This window comes from Camellia sinensis, unplaced genomic scaffold (assembly GCF_055761805.1).
Source record: "Camellia sinensis isolate YWXY unplaced genomic scaffold, ASM5576180v1 Unanchor4, whole genome shotgun sequence".
NCBI lineage: Eukaryota > Viridiplantae > Streptophyta > Magnoliopsida > Ericales > Theaceae > Camellia > Camellia sinensis.
Window position 1 is genome coordinate 10,593,081 of NW_028129277.1, and position 25,198 is coordinate 10,618,278.

The following is a 25,198-nucleotide window of genomic DNA, read 5'->3' on the forward strand; positions in this document are numbered from 1 at the left end:
TATAATAATGTGTTTAATTAAACATTTACTATTGTGAAATAAAATTTATAAAAATATCACTACCTAACAATTTGTACTGCGTTTCATCAACAAAATTTTTAAAATAAAATTATGTTTCATATTATATTTGGGTCGCTGGTTGTGTCAATTTTTGCATGTGAGTTTCTCAGTAATGTTACCCAACAAAAATTTAATCGTAGAAAAATACTATAAAAAAAAAAAAAAAAAAAAAGAGGAAGAAATATATGGTTTAATAATCGTATTGTTGAACCCACACTAAAAATGAAAGTAAATTATACTAATGTAAATCATACATTTGTTTTTCGTATTTATTTGTGAACAATTTTTGGTCTGTAGCATTACTAGGAATTCTATACGACATTTAAGCCCTTTATCCAGAAATGCTACAAACTCCGAAAATCTTTAGAAAACATAAAATTCTTTCAAAGTTTCTTGCAACACATTTTTGCCCCAAAATTGTACCCAATAGAATTTCAACATGATACATATTTTCAGTATGTCAATGTGGCAAGTACCTTTAGGCACGGGTCATCTCCAGTAAATAGATATACCAAGAACGAACTCGCACACTTTTTAACTCGTCCTATCCCACCCTATCCTATCCTATCCTATCCTCTATCCAGAAGAGGAGGAGGACCCAAAAGTTTCAGTTTGACTAAGTTCCAACCAACCAACCAACCAACCTTCCTTCAAAAACTGAAAGCGGAATCCCCACTCCCCACAGAGAACAAAATACAACGTTCAACCACAACTTTTTTTTAAGTAAAAGCATCCATCAACTATATGGGTGAGGGCAGCAACTCAACTCAACTCAACTCAAGTCATGATTTATACATATATTGATTTACTTTTCTCCAGTTAGCAGTTTGTCATCCCAGCAAAATACAATCTTATCTTTATATGGTCCCCGGCCAATCACTGGTTAGATCTGAGAGAGGTTTTGAAGGAGTCATCATCATCATCTTATGCAACCACACAAACTGTCTGTCTGTACGTACATAGAGTAAGAAACTGATTTGAGGTGCATATCTTTCTTGTATAAGCACATTACTTCATCATATCATTGGAAAATAGGAACCGAGTGAAGATATACATGTCGCTGTGTGTTCCTCTCCATTTGGTATTTAAATGCTTCACTTGATTTGCTCTCGGAGGAAGTGCATGAAAACCAACCATTCATAGAGAATCAGAAGGAAGAGAATGGAAACAAACCACAGAGAGGAGATTCAATTTAGGGCATAATGAACTCGTTCAAGAAGCCGCACGACCTGGTTAACAGTAATTGGCACAGGTGAAGAGGGCTTTGAATTAAACATAACCCTATCTGGTGAGCCAAGTGGTAATGCCAGTACAGCCTCTTGTTGCATATTTGTAAGCTCCAAGAACTGAGCAAGCATATCACCGTCAAGTATCTTTGGTACTCCAGCCTGTCAATAATACGTAAAGATGATAAATAGCAAGGGGAAAGGGAAAAAAAAAAAATGAAGAAGAAGACAAGAGTGGGGGAAAAAAAGTTAAGAACAAATGTTATTGTAATTTTCCATTTAATGCAACGAGAACAACTGTTTCCTTGCATTCTTTTAATCAAACATCAGTAACTAGTAAGCAAATATTTTGCTTTGGGAGACTGGCAGAAGAAAAAGAAAAATAAGGAAAGGAAAGGGAAAATGAAAGAAGAAAAAACAGAAAATAAAAAATAGGGAAAAATAACATGAGGAATCACCATACCACCAATCCAACTTGCATACAATAGGATGAAACACTTTACACCCTGACCCTTTGGTAAACACATCACCTAACTAATCTTTAGATGTGACAAATGACAAACAAATGATGCCACTATTCAATTTCTCTTTGATAAAATGTCAATCAATCTTGATGCACTTAGTCCTATCATGCTGAACCAGATTATGAACAATGTTAATAGTGGCCTTATTATCACAATACAGTCGCATGGGACCACCAACAATCCGAGGTCAGCCAATAAAACTTTGAGCCACATCAACTCACAAATGCCATGCACCATGACTTGATACTCCACTCCTACACTCGACTTGGCAACCACTGACTGTTTCTTACTCCACCAAGTCAACAAATTTCCTTCTACAAACGTACAAAAGTCTGTGGTAGACCTCCTATCATCACAAACCACATGGGGGTTATAGGGTTACTTCCAAATGACAATGGCGCAAATCCACACATGGCCCAAATCCTAGAAAGCATGGATACGGATACGAGGTACGGATACGATACAATACGGATACGGCGATACAGCAAAACTTAAAAAATGTAAGATACGGGTACAGCTAGGATACGTTTATAAAAAATAAAAAATAAAAAATATATAAATTATTAGTAGTGAGTTACACATAAACTCAAGAATGTTGAGAAACCACAATAACTTTATGATGCAAAATACTAATCTTTAAGAATTAGGTATTAATTTAAGGCATTAGCTAGTTTAGTTTTTAAATTTTCAATAGGTCTTGCAAATATTTCATTTCAACATCAAGTCTAATATGTTGATATTATAATATCAAAACAATCCACAGCTTGACCCTATGCTTTTTCCTCTTGCACTAGTCAAAAATATTCTATGCAAGTTTATTTACTTATTTATTTATTGATATTTAATTTTACTATTGTTATATTATCTTATTAATCCTTACTTTATGTAGTTATAGAGGACATGCATGATACAATGAAGATATGTCAATTTGATGAATTCTATTACTTTAGCCTACTATGTTATTTTTATAAAAAAACTAAGCAAAATATTGTAAAAATATTCTATTTATCCTCACAATTATATTATATTATGATGTTATGCAAGAAATGATACAATTCTAATTTCATAACAGGAGTAACATGTGACTTGGAGCATTTGATACTTCAAAATTAATTAAGAAGTATCCGATAATATGTGACTTAGAGTATCCGATACTTCAAAACTAAGTATCCGATACTTTAAAATTAATGAAAAATTAATTAAAAAGTATCCGATACTTTTAATAAGTATCTGATACGTATCCGTAAGTATCCGAGGAGTATCGGTATCCGATACGGATATGATACGGATACGTCTTCCTATTTGAAGTATCCGTGCTTCATAGCCCAAACCACAAGGGGGTAAAGTGAAATTTGCTCATAAAGATAGGAGAAGATATGGAATATATCAAGATATATAGAGATTCCATGATTTGTATTTATCACAATTTTTTGTATCTTTGATTTTCCCTTAACTAAAGGAATTTAATTATATCTCTGTGACACCCCAAAGAACGCGACGTGCTATAACAATATTATTATCCATCCTTGAATACCCTAAGTCAAATTAATTATTTCATTACACATACTTAAAGTGACGCTTAGAAATGAGTAGTTAGGGAACTTTGAACATGAAGATCTCACTATTAACTGTTAAGACTTAGGAACTAACCACCTTTTGAGCATAGCAAGCGAGTCTCACATCAAAAGTGCTTTTTACATGACATGACCGAATACTTACCTTAATTTAATTACCTTACAATACTCTAAAAATAGAAGTACAAATTGATAAGATAAAATTTTAAAAGATGAATGCAATTGACAAGAAACCTAGAAATAAAAGACATGCCTTGATAAAACAAACTTGAAAAGAGAAATACTTGAAGATTGCTAAGAGTTTGGGGACACCTTAGGTTTAAAATTTGTGATTGCTAGGATGTGCCTATGCACTAATTGAGGAGCTTAAATGCCTCAAATTGATGTGCTTGTCATTTGCTAATTGTTATTTTGCTAATCAAGATTAGTGTTAATTAAGTAAGATTAAAGAGCCTTAATCAAGATTAATTAAGTGAAGCAAGATTAAGTTTAACCTTGATTAATTAGAGACTAACCTTGATTAATTATAACTAAGATTGATTAATTAAACTAATGATGGGATTAAGGAAATTGGTGAAGCAAACACACACCACCCTTTTTGTCCCACCTAGCCTTTTGTCCTTGCCACCCTTTTGTCCTAGCTTGCCTCAAATAAAACCAAAACAAGAAAGAAAAATCTGTAGGATCAAGAATGAGCTAGAAGAAAGGAGAAAGAAGGAGAATGAAGGAGAAAGAAAAGAGCTCGAAGAATTCATCTAGGATTCCATCTTTATCATCCTAAGGTAAGTTTTGAGCCCTAATTCTTGTAGTAATCTTACCTACCATCTAAGATTGAGAAGAAGTTAGGATTAATTTGGGTTAGTAATGAAGTTAAGAGGAGAAGAATAGAAAAGAGATGAGAAAGTTGGAGAACAAGCTAGGTGGCCATAATTCATGCCATTTTGATCTTGATTTTGATGTTTATTGCATAAAAAAGCTAAACCCTCATGTTTCCTCATGATTTCCAATAGTTTTCGGAAGGTTAAATTCATGTTTTGGAACAAACAAGAAAAAGGTTGGAAAAGAAAATAAGTTTGAAGATTTGTTGTGAAAATCATGTTTTGATTCGGTTTGAATCTTGAATTCCTGCTTACATATATTTTTCCATGGATTTCCTGTCATTAATTTATGTTTTAAGACTTGAACTATCATGATTTGAAGCTTTGGGTGGAACAAATAAATAAAAAACACCAAGAACACACACTAATTCGTTTTGCCTGCTTGAAACTGCCCGTGTGGCCATAAATTCTGCATGAGCAGATTGAAATTACACTGTCGATGGTGGTCACTGCCTCAATTTGCATGAGCGGATTTTCCAAGCTTAACAAATCCGCCCAAGCGGATTTGCCATCACATTTACCCGATTTCATTAGTTTCACGCGTTTTGATGCACCAGATCTCATTATACTCTTTTGAGACTTAAAATAGAATTGATTAAAGCTTAGAAACAGACTTAAAATAAGACTAATTAAGAAAGAAAATTGAAGTTCAGTTGACAAATTTGTTTTGTATTTTGCTTTATCGATCTTTATATGCTTGTTTGTGTAGGTCAAGCACTTTTGAAGGAAAAACCCTTGTTCAAGAGCCATTTGTGAGTAGTAGTGTAGTAAAATTATGTTTAATATGCTATGTTTATGAAAGTTAAGCTATTGTTTTATCATAAATGAACATCCTATATTCTTGTATCATGTATTAAGATGACACCTTAGATCTTGTCTTTGTTATTGGGAAATCATGCCAATAACCTTTTGCTAACTGAGCTCCTCTTGCCACCGTTGTGTGGGCCTTGATGTTCTCAAAGCCTTTGGAATGTTCATTGCTATGTATATGCTTGCAAGTTAAACTTTGTTCTATCACGATCAAATTATGCTATGTTTAAACTATAACCTTGTGCTTAGTTTTGTTAAAGATAATCGGTGTTCATCCACTACCACTTTACTATATTACTATTCACCGGGCAATGGCTCACCCTCTCCCTTATATATATATATATATATGTAGGTGATGAAGAGCTCAATTACAAAGAGAAGTTGATTAAAGTTGGTCTTGTGCTTGTGCTGGTTTTGTAAAGCTTGTCATAAGCGCTATATTTTACTTTTGTTGTATAGATCATGTAATAATGCAAGATAGTAATCCAAGAGGAATGTATACTTTCATTCTATATAGTTATGCAATGCTCTGAATGAATGTTTTAAATGGACTCAATATAAGAAAATAATGGCTTCCACAATCGAAAATGCAAAATTTGCCCCAATTATCATAGAAGTCCAACTTGTTTTGAAAGTTAGGCCTTTGGTAGTCCACTACTACTGACCAATCACTACACTATTCTGTTTGGGCCGGGATGGGGTTGTGACAATCTCTTACCCTATATATATGGTGTATCATGTACACAAAAGCATCAAGTTGAATGAATGAAAGATGTAGCCCATAAGTGGACCACGTAGGCCAAGACTGACTGAACCACTTTAACCCTTTGTGTTCTTTCTTTTCTCTTTCCTATCTTTTTGTTATCTCTCCATAATGCAACCTTATTGTTATATTATAAAATTCAACTACTCCCATATTGTGGACCATATGAATCCAACCGTAATGCATGCACAGACGAAACATTAAAGAGACACCTCTTTTTTTACCTCATGGATGACTGCCCACTCACAAGGGAGGTGGGCACCCCCTTCTTGCATGGATTGTTATCCATGTGGTAAAAAATAGATGTTGTAGCAGGATTTCAAACAATATAGACCTTATGTATTATCGTTTTTCCATCCACTCTCTAGTTTAATAGGTATTGCCACACGGTCCAACTCCAAGATCTTCTAATCATCCCAATTTTTAGTGTTTGTCAATCAAGCTAGCCTTTCTAATTTCCCCTTGAATTTGTTCTTCCACAAGAATACATGGCTTGTTAATAAAGCTCTCAATGCAAGCTTCAAAGTTTCCTATAAGATTAAGAAAAAAATGACCATATACTTCCCACCTATGAAACACCGACACTCCAAAACATGTGCCATAGGCGGTGTCAAACACAAGGACACATATGTGATACGCCGTGTGGCAATCAAATTAATTTTTTCACGGGACATGTTGGGAGCACGCCAACTAGATTCCCCCCCCCCCCCTCTTCTTTAGTGCTTTCGGTTGGATGTTCAATGTTTATTAATTTTTTCTTAGATCTAAATAATTAATAGATCATTCGAAAAAAGACAAATGATAATTAACTTAAGAGTGGGGTTTTTTTTATTATTATTATTATAATTAGTGTTAGTTTTTGTTAATTTTGATTGTTTGTGGATGTAGTATTAGTCTACATAGCAAATAAAATATATAAGAAAATATTTTCTACTGTTGTGTCCTTGCAGTGTCTCTGTCCCCAATTTTTTTGAAATCACCATGTCCTATGTCTATGTCAATGCTTCCTAGCTTCCCAATGAGCATTCGATTTTATATTCATCAAACCGAAAATATTCTAGTGGTAAGACCAAAATTATTTTCCACTTCTCTTACCGAACTTTCTCGGCTGCGAAACTCATTATGATCATTTCCAAGAATAGGCGCAGTCAGTGGATGAACTGCCAGTCTAGCTTGCACAGCTTCTAAAAGTTCATGTTCTTCCCTACAAAAACAAGCCATTTATCAAGCAGAATCCAATAAACCAGAATGAATTTAGCTACAGAAAAGTAGAAGTGATAATGAAATGCTAAGCAGCATCAAAATATAGATTCCACGTCTGTATAAAAGCCTTGTTAGATCATTTAAATGATATAATCGAAGACAGACAGTCAAATATATATATGTATATATGTAGAACCCTGAGCTTAAAATGCTTGAAAAATTCAGCAGGTATGGAGTTATAGAAAGAGGCTGACTGAAACATCTTCAAAAAGTAACACATTTCAAAGGGTATATCAATCTTTGATTAAAAAATAAATAAATAAATAAAAACTGAGAGATCAAATGGCCATTGCAAAATATACATATATAAAACTAGAGATTGGTCATACAGCTTGGACAGGCTTGTACACTCCATTTGGATTGAGGGACTAGGAGGGGAAGTGAAGGATTTGGCAGGGAAAAGCTAGTTATCACTACGGATTATTTGAAGCGAGGGAAGGAAGTGTATGAAGGGGTTGTGAAGGAGAGAGGGCTAACATTTTTCAGCACTTCTCTTCTCCTCCAACATTGGGAGGAAACGGTGGTGAAGTGAACTGCTCGTCATAAAAGAATATATTAACCTAGCATACCCCACTTTAATAGTTAAAGGTTAAATATTCAATTTTTACACCTCCCTTCCCTTTATAAGTCTTGTTTAACCAAACAAGAGGACAGAAATATAATCCCTCATCTCCTAAATTAAGTATTATCTAACCAAACAACAAGAGGAATACCTCCACAGAGAAAGATGAAAATTGGATGGCACCAAATTGTCATTTCTTGACAGTGTTCAAACAACACTAGCCCAAGACGTAACACACAAAAATGAAGAACACTTTCAACTGAAGAACAACTGGAGAAATTTTATTTCTAATAAGAACAAGTGAACATTAACACTGGAAATCACAGTTGCACCTAGATGGACAAGTTGGTAACACCAAAAAGTTCAGAAAATATGAACTGTTTTATGGATTTGGAGATTGAATGAATAGGTGCTGCATATTTATAATGGTGTGGGAGGATGGGACAAGATGGGTGCCAAAAAACAAGAAGAAAATAATTTGGGAGATGGAAAGGCTTTTTTGAAAACAAAGGAGATGTGGAATGTGTGCACATGGAGATTTCATGAATGTCTTCATAATTTATTATTCTACTATTTTATATTAGTTTTAAACTATTTTATATTTTATATTTGTTTTAAACATATAGTTTAATCAATTCCTAAATTTTATATTTGGTTAGGAGTTCTAATAATATTTGCTTCATTTTTCTATTAGGAATTGATTTCCTATTGAATTAGGGTTTTAAGCCCTATAATATTAGGTCTCACCATTATAATAGTTAGCTTTCATTGAATGAGATATCGAGATTCAGGTTGTGGCCAATTGTTTGTGTTAGGATTGTGGCCCTCTTCATCTCTCTCCTTCTCTCCCTCCTACTACGTATTACATCAATTGGTATTAGAGCAAAAGCTCCAATCTCCTGTTCGCTCTTCCCCTCTCTCCCTCATCCACAACATAAAACAAGATTTGAGACCATAACTCTAGAAATTGTCGGAACCCTAACAGCAAACATCATCGGCCTCAGTGTTTCAAAAAGCCCTAGGCGCATCAAGGCTCTTATTTCTCCTAGAGCCTAAGCGTGAGCCGCAAGGCAAGGCACATGCCTCACCAAAGCAATGCACAAGTTGTAAAAGATAAGCAAAATTTTAGACTAAGCGTGAGCCGCAAGGCGAGTCGCACGCCTCACAAAAGCAAGACTCAAGTAGTAGAAGATAAGCAAAATTTTAATATGTGCAAAGTTTTTAGTACAAACAAATATTTCTAGAATTTCAAAACTCATATAACAACGTTCAACATTCCAAAAACAATAAAAATAGCATTCAACATTCCAAAAAATTCTTTAAAATAACATTCAACCTTCTAAAAATCACAAACATAACATCCAACAAAAGTAAAAAAAACATCATATTCAAATCCAATAAAAACCAATATTTCTTCTATCCGTCCACCCATCGCACATTATAGAACATCCATACTTTGCCCAATACTATTTTTGTTCCTTCATCAATTTATTGACATGATTCACCTTTTTTTAAGATAAGGAACTCACACCATATGGTAACTTTGTGGTTTTAAACCGGGACAAGCTTCAATCAGTGCCCCAAAATTATCATAATTCCCTACATTGAAAGGAATCCCAAATATCATATATCCACCTTGCAATCCGAAAACTTTTTGTCAATGCCTAGTGCTTTTATTGATATGAACATTACGGCTCAAAGCATAAGTTTTGCATTTTATATGAAAGGGGTCGTGATTCCTTGTAGCTACAACACATAGCATAAGGCTAGAGCCAAAATTTAAATGAAGCACATAAGTCATTCGCCTTACGGTTGAGCTTGTGGTGTCGGCCTCAGTCACCTCAAATGCCCCTTTCCTACAATGCCTCGCATCAAGTTGTCCAAGGCGCCTCAAGTGTGCCTCCTGTGCTTAGGTGTGCCATTTGAAAAACTGATCGGCCTTCCTTCTGATCGCCAGTTCTTGTGAAGCTTCTCAAAACCTCTCGCTAGTGCCGTTGCACTCCCTTTCCGGCAGCGCCACACCTTCGTTGTCAACGCTAACGGTCACTGGTCACCATCTCTACTAGGCCTTAGTAGCATTGTCATCCCTCCCTCAACTGTTGAAAGCCTAAGGCTTCGACGTTCTTCGATGAGTTGGAAACAACTCTCAGTGGTAAGTGTATTCCATATCACCTCTTCACCCTACCTAGCTTGTGACCCAATCCACATTCGACCCTATTATTTAATCTAGGACCCAGCTAAATAAACCCACGTAACAGGCCACAATCCCTATCACTTAAAACCACTTAAAACCAACCCTTTAGCAACTATAGCCCAACCTGACCCATTCTCATAAATCATGAACCCAATCTCAGCCTAGCCCAACATCTAGTTTCATTAAAATAAATAAATAAATAAAACCAAGTTTTGACTTATCTAACAAATCAAGCCCTTAGTTTTTAATTGTTTTAATTTGAACCCTAACGTTTCAATTTTATAACAATTTCAACTCTCTATCCACTCCATTAAGTTGTTTAACAAAAAATGTTCTTTACAATACATGTGGCCCTTACTCATTTGTTTTTCAGCTTAATCTTCATCACAGTTTTAAACTTGACCACCCCATATTAAGATCACCATTTATTGACCCTTTCCTATATGAGAACCATCCATTACAAGCATACTATGAGCCTAACAATTGGATCAACCCTATCACACTCTTTCACCCCTACCTCCTACAAGCGAGCGGTGCCCTCTTCTTCCTCCACATCCTCCTTTTCCTCTTGCCTCCACTGCCCTAACCCTTTATGCTTCTCTGATTGGTTATAGAGAGAACATTCACATTTTTAGATCGATTCCGAAGAGAGAAAAAGAGAGAGATCCGAAGCTGTTGATTTGAGTCCACGTGACAATGTTTCTAGGCTTATGGGTTGCGGTTGTTGCACTGCTATCTTTGGCAAATCTGGGTTCTCACCAACAAGCTCCCTAACCTGTGAATTAAGTTCCACCACTGCTGTCATCTGATTTGTGTTGTGCGTCTGGTGATTTATTTATTTTTCTGGTTATGGGAGGGATCGTGTTGGCAATGGGTGGGGGAAAGGACGAGGAAGGATAGGGATGGACTTGAATGTGCCGATGTGGTGGTGGGAAAGTGGTGGAGGATTTGTGGGTGGCGGTGGCGGTGGCGGTGGCGGTGGTGGATGAAAATGAAGTTGAAGAAGAAGAAGAAGATTTATATTGTATATGTATAAGTTTATTATTATATATAATGCATAGAGAGAGGGGATCCAATTGTACAGAGGCCTCTCGGAGTGATCTCTGAGATTAACTAGGTAGGATATGCAATTAACTTGGTAGATGATCCATCTTTGGAGTTTCAAATTGGTATTCTTTCATAAACCTCTGATCACTCTTATGGTTGGAGAATTTGAAATTTGCAACTGTTCAACAACGTGACGAAAAGGATGAGACTCAATAACGAAAAAAAGAAAATAATTAATCCGTAAATCTCATAATTACCTTTCTATACATGCATATATATATATATATATATATAATATGTATATGGCGGAAATTTACAGATTTATTATCCCTCTTTGTTATTGTTTTTAATGGAGATGACGGATAGTATAAATTGTAACCAATTTGGAAGTTGAGGGTTTAAATTGAAACAATTAAAAACTCAAGGTTTGGTTTGTTATATGGGTCAAACCCTAGGTTTTTTCTTCTTTTTTTTTTTTTTTTTGTAATTTCCCAACCAAAAAAATAAATAAATAAATACCCCCTGCCCAACAATAGCAACAACCTTCCAAACCTTCCCACAAAACTAAGCTACGCCACCTCACACTTTATCCTAGCCAACCAAGTGTAACCCCAGCCTGTTGCCAAATAGCCAACCCCAACTGCAAATCGCTCTAGCCAAGCCCCACCCAACAATCAACACAACCAATTAAAAATAATAATAATAATAAATTTATATATATATATATAAAATGTATACCGCATGACCCATGTGTAGGTTTAGAGAAGAGAAAAAGAATTAGGGTATGATTGTGATATCATCCCCTTTTTATATTAATGGAGATTAATAATTACAAGAGAGCCCTAAGGCATAGAATAATTACAATCGAATAATAACCCAACTAATAATATACTATACTAACACTCCCCCTCAAGCTAGTGCGAAGATATTTTTCATGCCCAATTTGCCTAGGATGTCATGCAATGGCTTACTCCCAACTCCCTTGGTGAGGATGTCAGCGAGTTGTTCACCAGACTGCACAAATGGAATACATATTGTGCCACTAGTTCTCCTTAATTAAGTGACGATTAATCTCAACATGCTTTGTCCTATCATGTTGAACCGGATTGTAAGCAATGTTGATAGCGGCCTTATTATCACAGTATAACCGCATGAAGTCCATCTGATCAATACCTAGATCACTCAACAATAACTTGATCCATAAGAGGTTACACACCCCTTGTGCTATAACTCTAAACTCAGCTTCTGCACTTAACCTGACAACTACATTCTGTTTCTTACTCCTCCAAGTAACTAGGTTGCCTCCAACAAATGTGCAATATCCTGATGTCGATCTCTCATCCATCCCAGTCAGCATCTATATAGGCTTTCACACAAAGATGATCATGCTTTGAAAAATAAAGACCTTTACCAGGAGCAAACTTCAAGTACCTCAAAATTCTTATGACAACCTCGAAATGAATCTATTGAGGAGCACACATAAACTGGCTAACCACACTGACAGCAACAGCAATCTCAGAACGGGAGTGAGATAGGTAGATGAGCTTACCCACTAAACGTTGATAGCACCCCCTATCAACAGCTGCTCCTCCTTCATCATCCCCCAGTTTCAAATTGGGTTCCAGTGGAGTGTCACAGGCCTTGCAGCCAAGCATCCCAGTTTCCTTCAATAGGTTAAGCACATACTTTCTCTATAAGATAAATATCCCATCCTTGGAGCGAGCAATTTCAATTCCCAGAAAATACTTCAAGCTCCCCAAGTCTTTGATTTCAAACTCATTTGCTAAATATTTCTTCAACAAAGGTATTTTCTCACTATCATCACCTGTAAGAACTATGTCATCCACATAAACAATGAGCGTTGTAGTTTTACCACGTAAGGAATGTTTCACAAACAAGGTGTGATCTGCCTGACTCTTTTGAAGCCATATTTAAGCATAGCCTGAGTGAATCTTTCAAACCAAGCCCTTGGAGACTGTTTGAGATCATATAATGACTTCCGAAGCCGACATACTTTACCCTCTCTCTGATGATCCTCAAAAGCAGGAGAAATGTCCATATATCTCTCTTCTTCGAGGTCACCATAGAGAAAGGCATTCTTTTCATCAAACTGATGAAGTGGCCAATCTATTTTAGCTACTAGAGAGAGAAGTACTCTGACTAAATTCATCTTAACGGCCATAGTGGTGACAGAAATTCATATGTGTAATAGCCGTTTCGGTATTACGTAACGGCCATAGCGGTACCGTAACAGCCGTAACGACCCGTTAGACACCGTTATACCCTTTTACAATATTCTGAATAGCTTCATTTTCCCAAAAAAAAAAACGAATAAATACTCAAGTGATACAAGCTCAAAGAAAAATTCTTATATGAATTTTTTTCTCTATATTTTTTTTTTTTTAATTTATGGCACAATTTTTATTTTATAGGGAGGTTTATTCGAAAATCTTTTTTCAAATGTTTGTATCCCAATTAGTCCATAAGATATTCTTGTATTCCAATAAGTCCTATTATTTAAACATTTTATCTACCAAATCCTAATTATTATATGTAAAAATAACTGATGTATTATTATTGATTGTTATCTGATTGTTGTGTATTACAAATCAGAGTGGCTCATTATATAGGAGAGAGTTTGGGTAGTAGGTGAGGAGTAGGTGAGGGTAAATTGGTGGTAGGTGTAGTAGGTGTGGTAGTAGGTGGTAAGTGTGTGGTAGGTGATGGTAAATTCTAACAGCCCCCCGCAAACTCAAGGAGGATAGAAATTAACCAACTTGAGTTTGAAGAGAGGAACAAAACAAGCAAATACATAAAAAATAAAAGAGGATAGGTGACACTGTATGGTCGTGTCAGACCATTGGTGAAGACACTCGATGGTGGTGTCATAACGTTGTAGAGGACACTGTATGGGGGTGTCATAACGTTGTAGAGGACACTGCATGGTGGTGTCATAACGGTGTAGAAGACAGTTTATGGGGTCATGTCGGACCGTTGTAGCAGACAATGTTGTGACAGTTTACGGAGTCTTGCTGGACCCTTGTAGAAACTAACCGGAATCAATGTCGGGACAATTTACAGAGTCTTGTCGGACCCTTGTAGAAACTAACCGGAATCTATGTCGGGACAGTTTACAGAATCTTGTCGGACCCTTGTAGAAACTAACCGGAATCTATGTCGGGACAGTTTACAGAGTCTTGTCGGACCCATGAAGGAGCTAACCGGAATCAATGTCGGGACAGTTTACAGAGTCTTGTCGGACCCCTTAAAAAGTCGCACCCTTAAAAGGTGTGCCCAATCTGTCAAAAGGCGTGCCATCAAAAGGCGTGCCCAATTCATCAAAAGGTGTGCCGGACATGATGGCGAGGCACGTGGGCGCCTTGGCTTGCGTGCCCGTTTGTCGGCTGGTGGCAAGAGGCGCGCGATGCGCGTGGCTGCCTCGGCTATTTAACCAAGGTTGATGCTGAGGCTGAGGCAGACAAAAAACTTCTGAAAATCCCCTGAAAAACTCTTCCTTTGCTGAGAGAGAAACTCTGTAATACTTGCCCAGAAAATGGCTTCGTCTTCGTCTTCCCGTGGACTGCTCACCCTCTTTCCCGACCTCAACGAGTCAACAAGAGAGAGAACTGGTGCGGTGGCACTGGAACCTCAACCAAGCGCCCCGGAGTTTGCTCCGTTGAACTTTCCGATGCGGGCTGTGGAGCAAACAATGGCAGGGCAGTCAGATGTGGAGGCCAATCAGTATACGTTGAAGGCATGTGTGGAAAGCATGACGGCGGTCACAAACTTGTCAAACCGGCTGCAGAGTAGAACAAATGAGGTGCAGCATTTAAACGCCCAACTGGCTCTGCTCCAACGCATGTATAAGGATGCGCGAGCAGAGATAAGCGTGCTAAGGGCAGAAAACAAGGAGCTGAAGCGGAAGGCCACCGAACTGGCTCTGCTCCAACGCATGTATAAGGATGCGCGAGCAGCGATAAGCGTGCTAAGGGCAGAAAACAAGGAGCTGAAGCGGAAGGCCACCGTGATGTTCCGATTTGGAGGGCCTCCATATGCGCCAGTGGAGGAGTATGGGGGAGTGAACGGGCTCGGCGGCGTGGAAAACACGGAGGCAGCACCGTCAAGGGCGGCTCAGGACGGAGGCAAGAAGAAGAGACCTGCAGTAAAGTAGAGAAGAAAAATCCCACTGTGGGTGTGTTGTTTTGTTTGTGTTGGTGTTTTTTTTTTTTTTTTTTTTTTTTTTTTTTTTTTTTTTTTTGATGTAAAATGGTGAACGGGGTGAGCCCCGACATGAATAAAAGGAGTTTGGTGTACAGGTCATCTTCGTCTGTTTGTTTTTTTTTTTTTTTTTTTTTGTGTTTTTTTTTTGTTTGGAACGCAGAACCATGTGCGCTGGATGGGTGATAGGAAAAACATTTTGAGAGGTGGAATATAAAACAAATAAAAAAATAAAAAGAAGAGAAAGGGAAAGAAAATGATGCTCACGAACAATGGTAGATATAGAGATTATTCTTTTTTTTTTTTTTTTTTTTTTTTTTTTTTTTTTTTTTTGGTTTAAAAAAATATATAGATATTAAAATAAAAGTAAAGTGTAACGTGGGTGTGGGTGTGGGTGTAAAGTGAGAGAGAGAGAGAGGAGAGACAAGTGCAAATCAATGGTGTTTCGGTTGCATGTCAAAAAGAGGAAGTAAAATAATAAAAAAAAAGAAAAAGAAAGTTAAGTGGGTTTTCAAAAGATAGAGTAAAATAATAAAACAAAAAGAAAAAGAAAGTTAAGTGGGCTCTCTCTCTAAACAGTGTGTGTGTGAATGGTGTGTTGGGAAATTGTTCACCACGTGAGGTGTATGGAAATTGTTCAGCAACCGAGAGGGAACTTAATTTTCTCTAGAAAGCCTGGAATGCATACGAAAGTTGGTGGTGGAGGTTTAGTTGCGGATGTGGATCTGTAGATGGCTGAGAGACTGATGAGAGTTGAAATTGTACAGAAAAGGCTTAGATCCAGAGTAGTCTACGTCGTAGCAAGGTAGACCTTCCACCAATGAAGGAGGTTGTTGATGACCTGCACCGGAACAACTCCATCGGCGGGAGAGATGTATTGCTGCTCCTGATGATGCTGAAACAAGTATTTGTCCAACCCATCAGAATTCAATCACTTGTACAGCATGGTCCAAGCAGAGATTGAAGCAAAGACAGCAAAAGCTTCATCTAGCTGCACCAATGGTCTTCTTTGGTTAACAAGGGCCATGGACTTTCTTGTGGAATTGTTCCGCAACTTACTGGAGCATCAGGACTGGACTATGTCACAAGCTTGCAGTGATTCTTACGGAAAGACACTGACGAAATGGCATGGCTGGCTAGCCAGCTCAAGTTTTACGGTTGCCATGAAACTCGCTCCTGATAGGAAGAAATTCTTGGATGTCATAGGGGCACTGATGAGAGCCGAGAGGTAAGAGAGAGGTAAGAGAGAGGAAGATGAAGTTATAGTCTGGTATGTGTAGAGGTCCGGCGGACGGCCAAGGCGAGGCTGCCGCCCGCCGGTGAAGCTGAATGAATAGGTTCTTAACCTTGCTCTGATACCATGTAAAAATAACTGATGTATTATTATTGATTGTTATCTGATTGTTGTGTATTACAAATCAGAGTGGCTCATTATATAGGAGAGAGTTTGGGTAGTAGGTGAGGAGTAGGTGAGGGTAAATTGGTGGTAGGTGTAGTAGGTGTGGTAGTAGGTGGTAAGTGTGTGGTAGGTGATGGTAAATTCTAACATTATATTTAAAGCATTTTAAGGACATTTCTACCCATACAAATATTTTTTGAACGGTTAGCAATTTGGTGATGTGAACATTCATATTTTATAATGTGAATATTCACAATGACGTGTGAATGTTCACATTGACAGTATGAACATTCACATTGACATGTTAACACTCACATCACGAAACATTCACTGTAAATGTGTATTATTAGGGGTATTTTAGTAACTATGTCACTCATAGGACTTATTAGAATATAAGAAAATAATGTGGACTAAATGGAAAGTAGGTGAAAAGGAGTTTATGTAAAAGTGCCCCTATTTTATAATCCTTTCATTTAATAATTGTGAATACTTTTTATTCAGTTTGTTCAGGTATTGGTAAAAAATAATTTGTGGACATTTAAAATCAATTATTCTTAAAATCATTAACTATTGAAATAAAATGTAAAAAACTTATTTTATAGTGATTTGAAAATATGAAATATATTGGATCATACTTAAAAATTAACAAAAATTGATCAAAATTTATTTTAAACTCCAATAAATGTGATTTAGAAAGAACCAAAAATATATATATATTCGTATCGGTAAGTTTTCTTCAAAAAAAATAAAAGCATGGTTCCGATTACTGCTACCGCGTCGCCGCAATCGCTTTTCAAAACCTTGGATGGGAGTCAAGCTGAAGCCATCTCTAGAGGTAGACAGTAATGCTAAGCGGCTAGTAGAGACAGGTGACATCATAGTAGACCGGTGACTCTCCTCATTCTGTACATAAGCGAATGCCTCTTGAAGTGAAGGAGGAGTGTCTAGACCTAGAACCCGACTCCGAACCGAATCATACTCCACATTGAGACCTGCCAGAAACTTGAAGTCCCTTTCCTGTGCAATGAACTTCCTGTACCCAACTGAATCAGCAGTGCAAACAAGCTTATAGTCCTACAGGTGATCAAAGCGTTTCCAACTGTTGGTGGGGAAGGTGAAGTAGTGGAGAACATTCTGCTCCCCTTGAACAGAGCTCTCAATAGTGGGCCCTTTGAGGGAATAGGTGACAACCACAACCTCCCAAATATCCTAGGCAGTCTCCATAGATAAGTAGCTCTCACCAATTTCTGGTACCATCGAATGAATAATCCAACTCATAATCAAAGAGTTAGTAATCTCCCATTAGTCATAACTCGGGTCAGTGGTGTTGGGTGCCTATATCCTGCCAAGAACATACCCCATCTTCCCTTTGCTCTTCAAAAACATAGTCAAACTCTGTGACCAAGCTAGATAGTTTTGAACATTAAATAAAGAGGTAGTGATTTTAAGACTAGGGTTCGTGTTATCAGCTATAGTAGGTATAATGGAACTGTCACTCCGAGGTGTCTGAGAAGTATTGGACATACTAGTGGAATCTACCATGGATACTATACTAACAAACCCTCAACAAAACTAATGCCAACCACAAACCCGGAAGGTGGAGAAATACGAGCAAGATGACCACTAAGAAAATTAAAGAATTAAAAACTCACTTTCACTTTTTTCATTTTTTTTTCACTGCAACAGAGAATAATGTTACAATACAGACTAAACAACGGGAGTGCGAGTCATCAGGGTTATACCAATCGATACAAAAGGACACGGACTGGGCAAGGAGTTGACCGTAAATGTTCTAGGGACAGCTAGGAGGGTTGACAAACCTAGAAAAGTAATCTAGGGCTACCGACAGGCCTAGAGAAGAACAGAGGATGAGTAATGAATCTGACCCAAGCACTGCTAGTGAGCCACGAACCCTAGAACGACATGGGTGTGGCCCAAAATCAGCCAAGGTAGGTCGAAAAAGGGAGAAAAGGCACCGACTAGTGTTAGGTGATGGGAGAAGGATGTCAGCTGAGGCTTGGGAGGCTAACAGAGAATGAGGTGAGTTGGCTCTGATACCATGTAGGTTTAGAGAAGAGAAAAGGGATTAGGGTAAGATTGTGATATCATCCCTTTTTTATATTAATGAAGATTAATAATTACAAGGGAGCCCTAAGACATAAAATAATTACAATCGAATAATAACCCAACTAATAACATACTTTTCTAACACCATGTTCACCAACGAAGAGATATATTCAAAATTTGATATCTTACATCAAAATGTACAAGGATTTAGAGCCTCCTTAGCACATACGCAATCAAATTTGGATAAGACATTGTTAGGATAGTAATTTATGTTCTATTGTTAATATTTACTTAAGTTGGGGGTATGATTGTCATATTACAATATTAGAATTTTTATATATATTTTGTTAATGTACTGATGTAGGATTGAGGATAACATTATAAGACATATAAAAATACCTTTCTCTTCTTTTTCCTAACCCTAAACTTCCTTATTTTATATTCTAACTTGGTATTAGAGCTATCTATTCTTCAACAGAAAGTGTTTCACAAATTCTGCAGATCGATCTGACGTGATCGAGACGTGCTGATGTCATCAGCCATACAATGACGTCAGCAGGATGTAAGCACTGTACGGACGAAACCTACACCACTTGACTTGAAATTGCTTCTTGGGTTTATGGTGATTTTTGTAGATTTTTTTTTATCATCATTGATGTAAGTTTTCGATTTTTGAAGGTATTTCATGTTTTTTTGGGACTGTTTTTCGAATCTGCGTTTGGGACTGCTTTTTGTTGTTTCTTCTTGCTGGAGTCACTACCTTAGGAGTCAAAAATACCAACCCTAGTGGTCCTTGCTCTTAATTTGTGGTTTTGCTACTGTTGTGTTGATATTTTGTTCGATTATTGCCTCATTCTGGTCCAGCAGCACTGTTTTCTTCATTTCTACCTATTGAAAGTTCCTATATAAGGGCTGAAATCCTTCTAGCAAGGGACATTTGTTCTCTATTTGTTGATTTCTACTATTGGGTTGGTGTGTTGGTCTAATTTGGGTCCAAATTTGGTTGGCAGACCTAAGTTCTCCTCACTCTTGCCTATTTTTGTCACGGAGTTTTGCTTTTCTGAGCTAGTTCAGTGTCTATATTGGTGATTGTTGGTGCTAGTTGTTGTGAGTATTGACTATTTGCAAGTATTTTGCCCTTTTCATGCTCTCGTGTTGAGAATTTTGTGTAATTGATCATTATGGTTGAGATTGAGACTAAGGCTATAACTATGGGCAAGGATGAGGACATGCCTAAATCTATCACTATCAAGAAATTGAATAGTGCCAATTATTTGGCTTGGGCCCACGCTGTAAAATTTTCTTATGTGGTAAGAATAAGTCCCGCTTCCTTAGCGAACTTCCTCCTACTGATGATAAAGCTTATGATGATTGGTGTAGTGAGGATTCCTGCGTTATGGGTTGGATTTGGCATAGTTTGGAACCACATGTTGCTACTACCGTGGAATTTTGTGATTCCTCTAAGGAAATTTGGGAATCCCTTGCTAAGTCTTTTCAAATCAAGTAATGTCTCTCGGATCTATGAGTTATATGAGCAGATTTTTGCCATGCGCCAATCTAGCCGGTCTCTCACTGATTATTATAGACCTAGTGGGATCAGTTATTGCAACATCTACCCTTCACTACTGATATGAGCAAACAAAAGCAACATTGGGAAAAGTTTATGATGGCTTCTTTACTCTCTGACTTAGATCCTAAGTTGCAAGGGTTTAATGATCAGATTCTTGCCAGTGAGACTGTACCTTCTGCCGCCGGTCTTTTCTTCTTGCCTCCGTCCTGGGCAGTCCTTGACGGTGTTGCTTCCGTGTTTCCCACTCCACTGGGCATGATCACTACTCCCTGCTCCTCCACTGCAGCATATGGCGGCCCTCCAAATCGGAACATCACAGTGGCCTTCCGCTTCAGCTCCTTATTTTCTGCTTTCAGCACACTTATCTCTGCTCGCGCATCCTTATACATGCGTTGGAGCAGAGCCAGTTGGGCATTTAAATGCTGCACCTCATTTGTCCTACTCTGCAGCCAGTTCGACAAGTTTGTGACCGCAGTCATGGTTTCAACACAGGACTTCAATGTATACTGATTAGCTTCAATATCCGTTTGCACTGCCATTTTTTGCTCCACCGACCGCATCGGAAAGTTCAACGGAGCAAAACCAGGGGTGTTTGGTTGAGGTTCACAGGCCACCGCACCAGTTATCTCTCTTGTTGACTCGTTGAGGTCGGGAAAGAGAGTGAGCAGACCACGGGAAGAAGAGGCTATGTTCTGGGTAGCTGAACGGGAAGAAGAAGCCATGTTTTTTGGGTTGCTGAGTGTTTCAGAGCAGGGTTGGTTACAGAATGTTACAGAGAACGAAGAGGTTTCAACTGGTTTGTTATGCTTCCAAGCCTCAGACTTCGCTTTGATTTATAAAGACAGAGACGACGAGGCCGACACGCGCTCTGTCCATCACGTGCATCGCCGCGTGTCAGGCGCCCCTTTTGATGGCTCGACGCTTTCTGTCGGGCACGTCTTTTGATGAAGTGGGCGCGCCTTTTGATGGCACGCCTTTTTGAAAAATTGGGCACACCTTTTGAGGGTGCTACTTTTTAGGGGTCCGACAAGACTCTGTAAACTGTCCGACAAGACTCTGTAAACTGTCCCGACATTGATTCCGGTTAGCTCCTTTATGGGTCCGACAAGACTCTGTAAACTGTCCCGACATAGATTCCGGTTAGTTTCTACAAGGGTCCGACAAGACTCTGTAAACTGTCCCGACATAGATTCCGGTTAGTTTCTACAAGGGTCCGACAAGACTCTGTAAACTGTCCCGACATTGATTCCGGTTAGTTTCTACAAGGGTCCAGCAAGACTCCGTAAACTGTCACAACAACTGTCACAACATTGTCTGCTACAACGGTCCGACATGACCCCATAAACTATCTTCTACAACGGTCCGACATGACCCCATAAACTGTCTTCTACATCGGTCTGACACCGCCATCCAGTGTCCTCTACACCGTTATGACACCCCCATACAGTGTCCTCTACAACGTTATGACACCACCATACAGTGTCCTCTACAACGTTATGACACCACCATACAGTGTCTTCACCAACGGTCTGACACGACCATACAGTGTCTCCTATCCTTTTTTATTTTTATGTATTTTCTTGTTTTGTTACTCTCTCCAAACTCAAGTTGGTTAGTTTCTCTCCTCCTTGAGTTTGCGGGGGGCTGTTAGAATTTCCCATCTTTACCTTCACCTACTCCACTACACACTCCACTTCACCTACCTCCACTTCACCACACACTCCACTTCACCTAACCCACTATCACCTCCACTACACCTACTACCACATTTTCTTCTATATATAGATTGTATAGGAATTGTAATTAATCAATCTTGTAATAAATCAATACATCAATCAATAATCATCAATACATATATTTTTACAGATTTAACAGCATATTCTAGGCTGTTACACTCTTCATTGGGACAAGCACAATCCACCTCTAGGTCCTCTACTTTGTCATCTTCTGCATTGGTCTCGAGTAGTGATGATCATGGGTTACTCACGAGGGTTTTCATGGTTCTTCTAGTTCACGGGGCTCGTATTTCGGTTCACAGGGTTCTCGTAGAGGTGATTCTCGTGGTGGTTTCCATGGTGGAGGTAGTAGTTGACCTGGTTCTTGTACACGTGGTGATCGCAAGTGTACTCATGGTGGTTCCCAAGGTCATACTAAACCTTAGTGCTAGTAGAAATATGGCAAACCTGACCATGTCCATCAGGTTATGGGTGTTCCACCCTCACAGTCTTCCATGTTGTCCACTAGCTCTGTTGCTTCTCCAGTTAATTCTCATGAGACACTCACTACTCAGATTAGTGATTTACTGCTCTTGTCTATTCTCTTCGGCCTAGTTTACTTTCATCCTCTATTACTACCATGGCTAGTTCAGGTAATATTACGTGTGGCTAAAGTCCACTCAACCTTGGCCCCTAGATTCGGGTGCTAGTTCTCAGGTCTCTGGTAATTCCTCTCTTTTTGATATTCTTAGACCTGTTGATCATACTATTATACTTGCTGATGGGTCTTCATCCCACTCCATCTCTTTCCTTACCTTCTGGTTTTTATGTTCCTAAATTTCCATTTAATTTGCTTTCTGTTAGCCAATTGACTCAAGCTTTCCATTGTTTGACAACCTTTTCTCCTACTTCATGTGTTTTGCAAGACCTCCAAACCAAGAAGATGATTCGTTCGGGGCATGAGAAGGATGGCTTATACTTTTTGGACACTGAGGCCTCCTAATCCTCAATCTACTGTGTTGAGTGCTACTGTATCTCCTCTTCAATGGCATTTTTGCTTGGGTCATCCCTCCTTGGCCAAGCTCAAGTTAGTTGTTCCTGGTTTGAGTCATGTTTCTCAGATTGAGTGTGAAGCCTGTCAATTTGGGAAACATCACCGTAGTTCTTTTCCTAGTCGAAGTGTTAGTCGTGTGTCTGAGTCGTTTGCTGTTGTCCATACAGATATTTGGGGTCCTAGAACTCCCACTGTTAATGGTTTTTTTTATTTTGTTATTTTTGTGAATGATTACTCTCGAATGACTTTATTGTTTTTCATAAAACAGAGATCTGATTTGCCTTCCATCATCTCTAAGTTTTATAATGAAATCTTTACTTAATTTGGCAAACATATTAACATATTTCGATCTGATAATACCTTGGAATATATGCAATCTATTGTGACTGCCTTTTGTGATACTCATGGTATTATCCATCAGACTAGTTGTTCTCATACATCCTCTCAAAATGGTATTGTGGAGCAAAAACACCGCCATTTGTTATATGTTGCTCGCACACTGATGTTTAATATGCATGTCCCCAAATCGTTTTAGGGCGATGCAGTTCTCACCGCTTGTTTGCTTATCAATCGCATGTCCTTTAGTGTTATACACACATCACCCTATTCTCTATTATATCCCACATCTCCTTTTCCCTTGCCTCCTCGCATTTTTAGTTGTGTGGCCTTTGTCCATGTTCTTGACCCTAGTTAGGATAAGTTATCTCCTCAAGCATGCTCTCCCTCATCTGATGTTTCCTTTTTCGAGTCCACTACGTTTTTCTCCTCTGGACAACAACTATCCACTGATCTTCTCTCTTATCGTGAGGGAGAGCCAGCCTCACTCCTACTCTTCCTTCTTATGTTCCTTCCTCCTCTCTTATATCACCTCCTTCCAATCTCGCCTCTACGTCTCCATTACAGGTTCATCAACGGTCTCAAGCTCGTCGCATTATGTCTTATGGCCCAACCAGTTCATCTCCTTCGTCTGAGGTTCCCGTCTCTCCTAATCCATCCGCCGATGTATCTTCAGATGACCTTCTTATAGCTATCCATAAAGGTAAACGTATTTGCACTCAACATCTTATTGCTAATTTTGTTTCTTATGATCGCCTCTCTCCTGGTCTTTACTCATTTGCCTACAGTTTGTCTAGTATTACCATTCCCCACTCATATCAGCAGGCTATGTCTATCTCTGGTTGGAAGCATGCCATGGATGAGGAAATGCATGCCCTGCATAAGAATCAGACGTGGGAAATTACCCCTCTACCTTCTGGCAAATCTATTGTGGATTGTCATTGGATTTATACTGTTAAGTATCTTTCTGATGGGACTGTTGAGCGGCTTAAGGCTCGCCTGGTTGCCAAAGACTACACCCAAACTTATGGTGTTAATTATCTACAGACTCTCTCTCCTGTGGCCCGTCGTAACTCTGTTCGGATCCTACTCTCCGTTGCAGTTAGTCACTCCTGGCCTTTGTATCAACTTGATATCAAGAATACCTTTCTTTATCGCGATCTCCAAGTGGAGGTCTATATGGATCAACCCCCTGGTTATGATGTGCCTGGTCAAGAGCATCTTGCTTGTCGCTTGCAGAAGGCCTTGTACGGTCTTACATAATCTCCTAGTGACTGGTTTGATCGCTTCAGTGCTGTTGTCATTACCTATGGATTTTGTTGTTCCACTTTTGATTCGCCACTCATCTTCTGGGAGTATTGTTCTTATTGTCTATGTGGATGACATCATCATTTCTAGGAGTGACTCCACTAGTATTGCTAATTTGAAGCAGTATTTAGGCCAACAATTTCACACCAAAGACTTAAGTCATCTTCGGTATTTTCTTAGGATTGAAGTTGCTCGCTCTTCTTAGGGCTTGTTTCTCTCTCAACGGAAGTATGTTCTTGATCTTCTCACTAAGACTGGACTCTTAGGCACTCGCCCTAGTGATACTCCCATGGATTTTAGTGTCAAACTTGATGGTTAAACTGGGGACTTATTTCCTGATATTGGTCGTTATCGTCAGTTAGTTGAGAAGTTAATCTATCTCATTGTCACTTATCCAGATATTAGTTATAATGTGGGTGTGGTCAGTCAATTTATGCACACTCTTCGCCAACCTCATTTTGATGTTGTATGTCGTATCTTGCAATACTTGAAGAGTGTCCCCGATTGGGCTTTGCTCTATCAACCCTCTTCCTCATTGTTTGTCACTGGCTTTAGTGATGCTGATTGGGCTAGTAATAGGACTAACGGCCATTCCACCTCGGGCTATTGTACCTTTGTTGGTGGTAATCT

General features: G+C 38.5%; 1 protein-coding gene across 5 annotated transcripts in view; it reads right to left on the bottom strand.

Annotated features, from left to right (window-relative positions):
* Window positions 1-422: 422 nt before the first annotated feature.
* LOC114259356 (uncharacterized) overlaps window positions 423-25,198 on the bottom strand; it is an 87,485-nt gene continuing 62,709 nt past the window's right edge. For all 5 annotated transcript variants that reach the window (XM_028199413.2, XM_082912716.1, XM_082912717.1 and 2 more), the window contains 2 exons: window positions 6,931-7,039; window positions 423-1,448 (listed from right to left, as the gene is read on the bottom strand). In XM_028199413.2, coding sequence (XP_028055214.2) covers window positions 1,248-1,448; window positions 6,931-7,039 — 310 coding nt within the window. In that variant the 3' untranslated portion in view covers window positions 423-1,247. The remainder of the gene's footprint in view (window positions 1,449-6,930; window positions 7,040-25,198) is intronic.